The 12580-nt window shown below is 52.0% G+C and overlaps 1 protein-coding gene across 1 annotated transcript in view; it reads left to right on the top strand.

Annotated features, from left to right (window-relative positions):
- LOC146813517 (zinc-binding protein A33-like) overlaps nt 1–12580 on the top strand; it is a 190950-nt gene that overhangs the window by 13851 nt on the left and 164519 nt on the right. The window contains exons 3-4 of the mRNA XM_085615437.1: nt 6643–6774; nt 10482–10625. Of these exons, the coding sequence (XP_085471563.1) occupies nt 6643–6774; nt 10482–10625 (276 nt within the window). The remainder of the gene's footprint in view (nt 1–6642; nt 6775–10481; nt 10626–12580) is intronic.

Below are 12580 nucleotides of genomic sequence, written 5' to 3' on the forward strand. Positions count from 1 at the left end.
CTGATGCTCCACCTGCAACCGCCGCATCACCTCCCCTGCATAGCAATAAGGAACTGACGCCCCACCTGCAACCGCCGCATCACCTCCCCTGCATAGCAATAAGGAACTGACGCCCCACCTGCAACTGCCGTATCAACTCCCTTGCATAGCAATAAGGAACTGACGCCCCGCCTGCAACCGCCGCATCACCTCCCCTGCATAGCAATAAGGAACTGACGCCCCACCTGCAACCGCCGCATCACCTCCCCTGCATAGCAATAAGGAACTGACGCCCCACCTGCAACCACCGCATCACCTCCCCTGCATAGCAATAAGGAACTGATGCCCCACCTGCAACCACTGCATCACCTCCCCTGCATAGCAATAAGGAACTGACGCCCCACCTGCAACCGCCGCATCACCTCCCCTGCATAGCAATAAGGAACTGACGCCCCACCTGCAACCGCCGCATCACCTCCCCTGCATAGCAATAAGGAACTGACGCCCCACCTGCAACCGCCGCATCAACTCCCTTGCATAGCAATAAAGAACTGACGCCCCGCCTGCAACCGCCGCATCACCTCCCCTGCATAGCAATAAGGAACTGACGGCCCCAACTGCAACCGCCGCATCACCTCCCCTGCATAGCAATAAGGAACTGACGCCCCACCTGCAACCGCCGCATCACCTCCCCTGCATAGCAATAAGGAACTGATGCCCCACCTGCAACCGCCGCATCACCTCCCCTGCATAGCAATAAGGAACTGACGCCCCACCTGCAACTGCCGTATCAACTCCCTTGCATAGCAATAAGGAACTGACGCCCCGCCTGCAACCGCCGCATCACCTCCCCTGCATAGCAATAAGGAACTGACGCCCCACCTGCAACCGCCGCATCACCTCCCCTGCATAGCAATAAGGAACTGACGCCCCACCTGCAACCACCGCATCACCTCCCCTGCATAGCAATAAGGAACTGATGCCCCACCTGCAACCACTGCATCACCTCCCCTGCATAGCAATAAGGAACTGACGCCCCACCTGCAACCGCCGCATCACCTCCCCTGCATAGCAATAAGGAACTGACGCCCCACCTGCAACCGCCGCATCACCTCCCCTGCATAGCAATAAGGAACTGACGCCCCACCTGCAACCGCCGCATCAACTCCCTTGCATAGCAATAAAGAACTGACGCCCCGCCTGCAACCGCCGCATCACCTCCCCTGCATAGCAATAAGGAACTGACGGCCCCAACTGCAACCGCCGCATCACCTCCCCTGCATAGCAATAAGGAACTGACGCCCCACCTGCAACCGCCGCATCACCTCCCCTGCATAGCAATAAGGAACTGATGCCCCACCTGCAACCGCCGCATCACCTCCCCTGCATAGCAGTAAGGAACTGATGCCCCACCTGCAACTGCCACATCCCCTCCCCTGCATAGCAGCAAGGAACTGACGCCCCACCTGCAACCGCCGCATCAACTCCCTTGCATAGCAGTAAGGAACTGACGCCCCACCTGCAACCGCCGCATCACCTCCCCTGCATAGCAATAAGGAACTGACGCCCCACCTGCAACCGCTGCATAACCTCCCCTGCATAGCAATAAGGAACTGACGCCCCACCTGCAACCGCCGCATCACCTCCCCTGCATAGCAATAAGGAACTGACGCCCCACCTGAAATCGCTGCATCACCTCCCCTGCATAGCAGTAAGGAACTGACGCCCCACCTGCAACTGCCGCATCACCTCCCCTGCATAGCAGTAAGGAACTGACACCCCACCTGCAACCGCTGCATCAACTCCCTTGCATAGCAGTAAGTAACTGACGCCCCACCTGCAACCGCCGCATCACCTCCCCTGCATAGCAGTAAGGAACTGATGCCCCACCTGCAACCGCCGCATCACCTCCCCTGCATAGCAATAAGGAACTGACGCCCCACCTGCAACCACTGCATCACCTCCCCTGCATAGCAATAAGGAACTGACGCCCCACCTGCAACCGCTGCATCAACTCCCTTGCATAGCAGTAAGGAACTGACACCCCACCTGCAACCACTGCATCACCTCCCTTGCATAGCAGTAAGGAACTGGCACCCCACCTGCAACCGGGGCATCACCTCCCCTGCATAGCAATAAGGAACTGACGTAGCACAAGCTCCCGCGACATCTCACCTCTGTGTTTTACATCGTTTTTGCTCTGCCCGACGCTTCCATGGTACTGTACAGAGGCTCGTCCGACTCTGTAACTGTCCCTTGCTCATCCAGGTCGGACTGACTTCGTAGGGTTATCGACGTCAAACGCGACCAAGTAGCCCCGGTTGGAGTTATTTGGCTTTTTAAGATTTATACTTTGATTTAATATTGCAACAGTGATAATTTGACTTGTGTATGTTGGATTTTTGCCGTCTTAGTCTTGTTTTATTAAGATAAATATTGGCTATTTTTCTAAACTGGTTTGGAGTACTTTTGTGTTTTGTTTTCACTGTGTTACTCTGTGCGTGTGCACAAATACTTTACACATTGCCTCTGAGACAAGCCTGACTGCTTTGGCCCAAGCTACCTGGGGGTGAGCAGGGGTTATCTTAGCTGTGTAACTTACTTACCAGGACCGGAGTGAGAGTCCCTACTTGGACAGGGTGCAAACCACTGCCAATTAGAGAACCCATTTCTCACACCCACCATCTGTAGTATTTCTCCGAACACTCGCAGTCAGGACACTGTCAGACGGAAGACTAAGGAGTGTAAGGAAGAAAAAAGACGCCTGCAGGCTTTTCCATCTATTCACCCAGGACCTGGAACTGCACCCCTGAATCCACCAGGACCGCCCCAACGCTGCTCCAATTTAGGAAATGTTGAAGACTCAGCTCTCTACAGAGTACAGCATCACAATGGATTAACCATCCAATAACCAGTTGCTGCTTCTATCCGCCGTTGACTGGGCGCGTGCCTTTGACCCTGCGCGGTGCTCCACTGCCTATTGGCTAGGTTCATGCAACACAGATACCACATACATACAAAATAAAAAGGTTTCTAGTGTTGGGTCACGTATGTCTGGGTTTTACTATTTAACCAAGCAGGTGCAAGTGTTCCATCATGTGAAAGACAAAACTCAGAGCAGGCGGCTTTCATAAGTATCTACACAGGGACAAGGCTCTTATGAGCACCAAAAGTAGTTTTGAAAATTCACTCTTCAGGTGCCTTGGTACAAACCCTGACCTTCTGCGAGATGAGGGCTTTTAGTTAACCATCTAACAAGGACGGCTGGGAGAAGAAACAGACGAAACATGAACATAACTATGGATTCACAGAGGCAGTGGAGACGGGAATCAGCCGGGCTGCAACGGGCAGCAAACGTAGCTGCAAAACAACTGGACCGAAGCATTGCTGGGAAGCCCCACTTGTGCTACTGAGTCCTAAATGATCAGCCGCTCTCTCCAAAGAAGTATCCCACTAGAGTATTAACACAGGATGGGGCGACTGAGCTATCCCAAGAGAGTACTAACACAGGATGGGACAACTGAGCTATCCCACTAGAGTATTAACACAGGATGGGACAACTGAGCTATCCCACTAGAGTACTAACACAGGATGGGGCGACGGAGCTATCCCACTAGAGTACTAACACAGGATGGGGCGACTGAGCTATCCCACTAGAGTATTAACACAGGATGGGACAACTGAGCTATCCCACTAGAGTACTAACACAGGATGGGAAAACTGAGCTATCCCACTAGAGTACTAACACAGGATGGGACAACTGAGCTATCCCACTAGAGTACTAACACAGGATGGGACATCTGAGCTATCCCACTAGAGTACTAACACAGGATGGGGCGACTGAGCTATCCCACTAGAGTACTAACACAGGATGGGACAACTGAGCTATCCCACTAGAGTACTAACACAGGATGGGGCGACTGAGCTATCCCACTAGAGTACTAACACAGGATGGGGCAACTGAGCTATCCCACTAGAGTACTAACACAGGATGGGGCGACTGAGCTATCCCACTAGAGTACTAACACAGGATGGGACAACTGAGCTATCCCACTAGAGTACTAACACAGGATGGGGCGACTGAGCTATCCCACTAGAGTACTAACACAGGATGGGGCGACTGAGCTATCCCACTAGAGTACTAACACAGGATGGGGCGACTGAGCTATCGCAAGAGAGTACTAACACAGGATGGTACAACTGAGCTATCCCACTAGAGTACTAACACAGGATGGGGCGACTGAGCTATCGCAAGAGAGTACTAACACAGGATGGGACAACTGAGCTCTCCCACTAGAGTACTAACACAGGATGGGGTGACTGAGCTATCCCACTAGAGTACTAACACAGGATGGGGCGACTGAGCTATCGCAAGAGAGTACTAACACAGGATGGGACAACTGAGCTATCCCACTAGAGTTTTAACACAGGATGGGGCGAATGAGCTATCGCAGGAGAATACTAACACAGGATGGGGCGACTGAACTATCCCAAGAGAGTACTAACACAGGCACGGATGACTGAGCTATCCATAGAGATTACTAACACAGGATGGGGCAACTAAGCTATCCAAAGAGAGTACTAACACAGGATGGGGCAACTAAGCTATCCAAAGAGAGTACTAACACAGGATGGTACAACTGAGCTATCCCACTAGAGTACTAACACAGGATGGGACAACTGAGCTATCCCACTAGAGTACTAACACAGGATGGGACAACTGAGCTATCCCACTAGAGTACTAACACAGGATGGGACAACTGAGCTATCCCACTAGAGTACTAACACAGGATGGGGCGACTGAGCTATCCCACTAGAGTACTAAAACAGGATGGGGCGACTGAGCTATCCCACTAGAGTACTAACACAGGATGGGGCGACTGAGCTATCGCAAGAAAGTACTAACACAGGATGGGACAACTGAGCTATCCCACTAGAGTACTAACACAGGATGGGGCGACTGAGCTATCCCACTAGAGTACTAACACAGGATGGGGCGACTGAGCTATCGCAACAGAGTACTAACACAGGATGGGACTACTGAGCTATCCCACTAGAGTACGAACACAGGATGGGACAACTGAGCTATCCCACTAGAGTATTAACACAGGATGGGGCGAATGAGCTATCGCAAGAGAATACTAACACAGGATGGGGCGACTGAGCTATCCCAAGAGAGTACTAACACAGGCACAGATGACTGAGCTATCCATAGAGATTACTAACACAGGATGGGGCAACTAAGCTATCAAAAGAGAGTACTAACACAGGATGGGGCAACTGAGCTATCCAAAGAGAGTACTAACACAGGATGGTACAACTGAGCTATCCCACTAGAGTATTAACACAGGATGGGACAACTGAGCTATCGCACTAGAGTATTAACACAGGATGGGACATCTGAGCTATCCCACTAGAGTACTAACACAGGATGGGGCGACTAAGCTATCCCAAGAAGGTACTAACACAGGATGGGGCGACTGAGCTATCCCAAGAGAGTATTAACACAGGCTGGGGTGACTGAGCTATCCTGATAGACAGCTGTCTGTCAATCTTAAAGATGACCACCGGCCCAGCAGTCCAGCATCACAGCCTTTCCGTCCAAGGTCACAAGGTTTGGTGGACGGCTGCCGCGAGTTCGGGCTGCCACCCACCAAACCTTTAACATTATTTTGTATTTCAAAAAGAAGCTTCAAAATTGAGAGTTTGTATTTGAAAACCCAAAATTAAGGACCCCACAACTTAGGAGGTTTTCCTCAGAGTGTGGGGGACATTATTGTTTTTTTCTGATCCTGGTGGTGAGAGACTGGAAAAAAGGTATTTACACTGCCCGATACTCAATAGCGCAGACGGTCTAATGCCCCTACCCCGATGCCCCCTACTCCACATGGCATTAGAGTAAATGTTCTGTCCACTCACCCAACAGAGGATTCATCCACAGAAGACTCATGGCCCACACATCTCTAAATGACGTGGGCGGAAGGAGAATGTAGCCTATGACTGTTGCAGCCTGGCTTAGATTCCTCTGCTCATCACCAACACATGTTTCACATCTTAATTAAAAGCAGAGAAAGGCGGCTACATTCAGAAATAGAGAATTAAGCATCGTGTGATGGATACAAAAGACACACACTATTAATAGCGCATCGAAGCTAAACATGTCAAACGCCCTGTTACGGCGCTACTCGAGGGTGGAAGGTGCTGAAGTAATTCTTGGTTATTGTCAGTGAAGTAAATTAGGGCCTTGCAGTTTGGACAAGAAAATAAATTAACCCCTTCATTCCACACTTAATCTCTCCTCTTTGTTTTCTCTCCCTCTCCCTCGCTCTCTCTCTCTCTCTCTCTCTCCCTCTCCTCCTCTCACTCTCTCTTGCTCTCACCCCTGTCTCCTCCCTCTCGCTCTCTCCCCCTCTCTCTCTCTCTCTCTCTCCCTCTCCTCCTCTCACTCTCTCTTCCTCCCACCCCTGTCTCCTCCCTCTCGCTATCTCCCTCTCTCTCTCTCTCTCTCCCTCCTCTCTCTCTCCCCTCACCCTCTCTCTCTTTCCTCTCCTCTCCCTCCTCTCTCTCTCCCTCTCTCTCTCTCGCTCTCTCTCCTCTCTCTCTCTCTCTCTCTCTCTCCCCTCCACCTCCCCTCTCTCCTGGTTCCCCCCCCCCCCGCTGCAGTGGAGAGAGCAGTATTCTACAGCCCCAGGGTGCAGAGCTCTGCTGGTCTCCAGGACGAGGCTGGAGATTGTCCAGGGTCTTCCCAGAATCCTCCGCGCTCTCTTCTGAAAACCTCTCTGTGCCTCCATCCAGGTAAACACCCTTTTGCCTCTTGTTTCTGCATGTTGTGGTACATGACATGTACATGTGTGTTAGGGTTCAGCCATGTTAGTGAGCGTCACTCTGGGACAGTAGATGCTGTAAGTGAGGGCGGGGGTTGAAGATGCTGGGATGATTCAGTCTTGGGTAGTCGTGGTAAATGCAGGCTTCTTACTGCTACCGAGTGCAGCTCGAGGGACATATCTGCCTCATGCCAGTGGTGTAGCAAGGAAGCCAAGAGCTCTCAAGCAGCTACAATTGTAGTGCAGAGGGCCCTTCAGGGCCCAGTGCCACTACACCTGCTGCACGCTTGGTAGGTACGCCCCTGCCTCACACCTCCCACTCTGACATGTCATGGTGTAGTGTAATAGACTGTTCAGGCTCACATCCCTCACAGCCCCGGGCCCCAGTGCCACTGCACCTGCTGCATGCTTGGTCGGTAAGTCCCTGCCTCACGCCCTTCCACCTCACACTCTCACATGTAAATATGTTCCTATCATGTCATGTTGTATTGTACTAGACTGTTCAAGCTCACATCCCTCACAGCCCTGGGCCCCAGTGCCACTGCACCTGCTGTGCGCTTGGTAGGTATGCCCCTGCCTCAGACCCCTCCCACCTCACACTCTCACATGTAAATATGTTCCTAACATGTCATGTTGTAGTGTAATGGACTGTTCAGGCTCACATACCTGTGCCCCAGTGCCACTGCACCTGCTGTGCGCTTGGTAGGTATGCCCCTGCCTCACATCGTTCCACCTCACACTCGGACATGTAAATATGTTCCTAGCATGTCATGTTGTGTTGTACTAGACTGTTCAAGCTCACATCACTCACAGTCCTTCATCCCCTGGTCTGTGGTACCTCCCCCACTGCTGAGGCTCTTGTGTTACTATGGACAGCACTTCTATCTACGGCTGTGCAAAGACACACAAACACAAAGAAGGTTGTGTGTCAGATTCAGTGACAATAAATCAATCAAACACTTGTAGAGCACGCTACTCACCTGTGAGGGTCTCAAGGCGCTTGAGGGAGTGGGGGATGACACATGGGTGTTCCATGCCTTGGCGGCGAGGTAGGAGAAGGATCTGCCGCCGGTGGAGGTCCTGTGGATGCGTGGGACGGTGGCGAGGGCGAGGTCGGCGGAGCGAAGCTGGATGTTTGGGGTGTAGAAGGTGAGATGTTTGTTGAGGTACGCTGGTCCGGCATTGTGGAGAGCCTTGTGAGCGTGGGTGAGGAGCTTGAAGGTGATCTTCTTGTTGACTGGGAGCCAGTGCAGGTCTTTCAGGTGGGCGGTGATGTGGGCGGGGCGGGGGATGCCAAGGACGAGGCGTGCGGAGGCGTTCTGTATGTGTTGGAGTCTTTTCTGGAGTTTGGCCATGGTTCCTGCGTAGAGGGCATTGCCGTAGTCCAGTCTGCTGCTGACGAGGGCCTCGGTCACCGTCCTTCTGGTTCCGGTGTGGATCCATCTGTAGATCTTGCTGAGCATGCGGAGGGTGTTAAAGCAGGAGGAGGAGACGGCGTTGACTTGCTGGGTCATTGATAGCGATGAGTCCAGGATGAACCCCAGGTTCCGTGCGTAATTGATAGGTGTAGGTGCAGCTCCCAGGGCGGCTGGCCACCAAGAGTCGTCCCATGCGGAGGGGGTGGAGCCGAGGATGAGGATCTCTGTCTAGTCTGAGTTAAGTTTCAGGTGGCTATTCTGCATCCAGTGGGCGAAAGCCTTCATTCCTTCATGGAGGTTGGTTTGGCAGTGGCGGGGTTCTTGGTGAGTGAGAGGATCAACTGAGTGTCGTCGGCGTAGGAGACGATGTTGAGGTTGTGCGAGCGGACGATGTTGGCGAGCAGTGCCATGAAGACGTTGAAAAGGGTAGGGCTGAGGGATGATCCTTGGGGCACGCCGCAGATTATCTTGGTGGCTTCAGAACGGAATGGAGGGAGGCGAACCCTCTGGGTTTTGTCGGTGAGGAAGGAGGTGATCCAGTCCAGGGCTTTGTCGCGTATTCCCGCATCGTGTAGGCGTGTGCGTAGGGTGTGGTGGCAGACGCTGACGAAGGCGGCCGAGAGGTCCAGGAGGATGAGGCCCACGGTTTCGCCGTTGTCCAATAGGGTCCTGATGTCGTCTGTGGCAGCGATTAGGGCGGTCTCGTTGCTCTGATTGCTGTGGCTTCCGGATTGGGACGGGTCCAGGATGTTGTTCTCCTCAAGGAAGTGGGTCAGTTGCCTGTTGACGATCTTTTCAATTACTTTCGCCGGGAACGGGAGAAGGGAGATGGGCCGGAAGTTCTTGAGGTCCTTTGGGTCCGCTGTGGGATTTTTGAGTAGGGCGTTGATCTTGCCGTGCTTCCAGCCACCTGGGAAGATGGCGGTCTTGAAGGAGCTGTTGATGATCTTCTATAGTTGGGGTGCGATGATGCGATTAGCTTTGCAGAAGATGTGGTGAGGGCAGGGGTCGGCTGGTGAGCCGGAGTGGATGGTGTTCATGGTTTTGATGATGTCGTCATCGTTGACGTGGGTCCATGAGAGCAGGTGGTTGGAGATGCTGGGGGGTGGTGAGTCTGCGGTGTCGGTGGTTGTAGGGAGGGTCTGGGCGTTGAAGCTGTTGTGGATGTCTGCAATCTTGCGGTGAAAGAAGGTGGCAAGGGAGTCGCAGAGGTCTTGCGACAGCGGGATGTCGTTGGAGCTGGAGCTGGGGTTGGAGAGCTCCTTCACGATGTTAAAAAGCTCACAGAGTGACAGAAATAATGTCAGGCTTTAATATAGTGTCTAAAATATAATCTCTTTGAGTGTAGATTTACTGACTCTAATGTGTGATACTTATGGCACAATAATGTTGTCAGACAATATTTATTCCACAATATTCTGCTGCCAGACCCACAAAGAGGAGTCACTCCCAGATCCCGTCAAAGATTGCAACACTTTGTAGCATGAACCACTTTATCAGGTTGATCTGGACTCCTCTCGTTTTCTCTTTCTCTTCTTCTCTGACACCCCTTTTCTCTCGCTAACTCTTTCCCTCTTCTTTATTCCTTTCTCTATCTGCCTCTATTTCTCTCTCATCCCTCCTCTCTCTTTCTCTATTACTGTTTCTCTCTCTCCCTCGTTCTTTTTTACTTTCTCCATCTTCCCCCTCCCTCCCTCCATCTCACTGTACCTGTCTCTCCCTCCATCTCTCTGTACCTGTCTCTCCCTCCTCCGTCTGTCTCTCTGTACCTGTCTCTCCCTGCTTCCACCCTCTATTTCTCTCTACCTGTCTCTCCCTCCTCCACCCTCCATCTCTCTGTACCTGTCTCTCCCTCCTCCCTGGCTCCTCTCTAACCTGTCTGTCTCTCCCTCTCCCCTCTCTCTGTCTCTCTGTACCTGTTTCTTCTTCCTCTATCTCTCTGTACCTGTCTCTCCCTCATCTCTCTGTACTTGTCTGTCCCTCCCTCCATCTCTCTGTACCTGTCTCTTGCTCCCTCCTCTCTCCATCTCTCTGTACCTGTCTCTCCCTCCCCCTCTCTCTGTCTCTCTCTACCTGTCTCTCCCTCCCCCCTCTCTCTGTTTCTCTCTACCTGTCTGTATCTCTATCTCTCTGTACCTGTCCCTCCCTCCATCTCTCTGTACCTGTCTCTTGCTCCCTCCTCTTTCCATCTCTCTGTACCTGTCTCTCCCTCCCCCCTCTCTCTGTCTCTCTCTACCTGTCTGTCCCTCCTCTGTACCAGTTTCCCAGTACAACCTTCATGACAGACAAGGATGTCTCCTTGGACAGAGCTGCCCCAGGGTGAGGAATGAGCCTGGAACAGAAGATCCCTCTCCATGGAGAGATTTGCAGCCTCATCTGAGAGAGACTCTGTGTCTCCACAGAGGTGAGAATATTTTGCTTTTTATCTTTCTACACACACATTTGATTTGTGAATACAAATACATATTGTTCTGGACATTTCCATGTTAATTACAAGACTTGCACGGAGCCTGTTTGCTTTGAATGTATGTTTAGCAGGTCACCACTTTGCATATATTAAAAAGCACCTTTGCTCTTTGACAACCCACAATAAAACCTCTGAAAATAATACAATTTTACTAGTGCCTGCACCAGTGAAGAGATCTCAATCCTTCCCTGGCTAAGGTGTGTTTGGGTGTTTAGTATTTAATCCCAGGACCAGGCGTGCTGCCGCATTCTGAATGATTTGAAGCTTGTTTACCGAGAGCCGGTCAAGGTTGAGATACCGGGCATCACAGTGGTCTAAGCGGGAGGTGATGAGTGAGGTGACCACTGACACCCTGAGCTCTTTCGGAAGAAGAGGCAGGATTTTCTTCAAGATCTGGGTGTCGAAAGTCAAGGTGTCATCAAAAATCACACAATAGGTGAGGTTCAGTAATCCGCATTAGTCACAACGAATGCAGGAATCACACATGAACTCGAGTAAAGCACATGAGTTGCAATGGGAACCTATGGCACAACGCACCTGCTCTCTTATTAGAGATTATACGACACACAAACACCAGAATGTGAGATACAGGTGTACCCGCGTGGCAAGTATTTTGAGGCTGATCGGGTCCTCTGTCGAGGTATCACCCCATCAGGAGACAAAATGCCCCACAAGGTACGTTTTGACTAGAAAGGGGGGAAGGCCCAAATGTAGGCAACGGTGCAATGGGACCTTGTCCACCCTCCCCCCATCGTGTCCTGAAATTCCAGCTGCCATTGAACACGCGGTGCAGCTGCTGAAGTCAATGGCAGCACCCCAGGGCGGGATTTACTCTTGGTAATAAAGGCAGACGTGGGAGCGCGGATGTGCGCTGATTCTGGGATTTATGTTAACAGCGGTCCATGCCGGGGTTCGGCAAGCAATCTTCAATGCACGAAGGTGGAGTGCAACAATGCCCTCTGGGTCCCAGCTAGGCTTGGGCATAGTTTGTGGACTTCTGCTATGTGGAACTCGGCGAAAAACTGCCAAAAAAACTCTGCTGCGCACTGCCGGAATCTGTGAGTGTCGGAGTGCGTTAAGTCACTCTAGTAAATAAAAGTAGATCTAGTCCAAGTAGTTTCCATGTAAGTTAATTCCATGTAAGATGTTACAGCTTAGAGCCCCACCAGGAGCAGCCTTCCTGCAGCAGGTATAACAGTCACACTGCTCGTGCTGATTTTCAGTGCCAGGTATTTGTCCTGCACTGTAAAATCAGCACGAACAGCACCACGTGCAGCGCAAGAGGACGCTTCTTCCCTCTGCCACTCGAGAAGATGTTCTACTGGAGCATCGGCTTCCTCAATGTCAGCGGTAGTGGCCTGCCGTGGCTGCCCATTGAGGAATCTCACTGGGAGGTGGTCTTACGTATGATTTTTCTCACTTGCCAACTTAAAGCTGGCAAGCCACACAAGAAGAAAAACTCTGATCCATGCGCAAAGTAGGCAGAACAAAGCAAACTCCGCCGGCGGAGCAGAATTCGTTGCCCACCCCTAGTTGCAGCAACTTCACTAGGAGCCCCCTCAGTCCCAGCTCCTCACGAGAGCACACTACTGCCGGACTCACGGAGACAGAGTACCATGGCAGAGGTACTCAAGGTGCCTCCTTTATTGACCCTGGAATGGCACAAATGTGGGGGCAAGCCTGTAAGCCACCTTGAGAGCCCTGGGGGCACACGGGGAGCAGCAGGCAGGCCAGCACACAAAGGCAAATAATGGTGGTTCCTCCTGGCAGCGCTACAGCGGTCTTGCAGAGCAGAGTCAGGGCGCAGCTGGCAGCAGGCAACAAGCAGAAAAGCAATCCAGTGAGTCCTTTAGGCCACCCAGCAAGCAGCAGGCAGCAGGCAGCAACAGAAG

The sequence above is a fragment of the Triturus cristatus genome, chromosome 7, assembly GCF_964204655.1.
Source record: "Triturus cristatus chromosome 7, aTriCri1.1, whole genome shotgun sequence".
Lineage (NCBI taxonomy): Eukaryota > Metazoa > Chordata > Amphibia > Caudata > Salamandridae > Triturus > Triturus cristatus.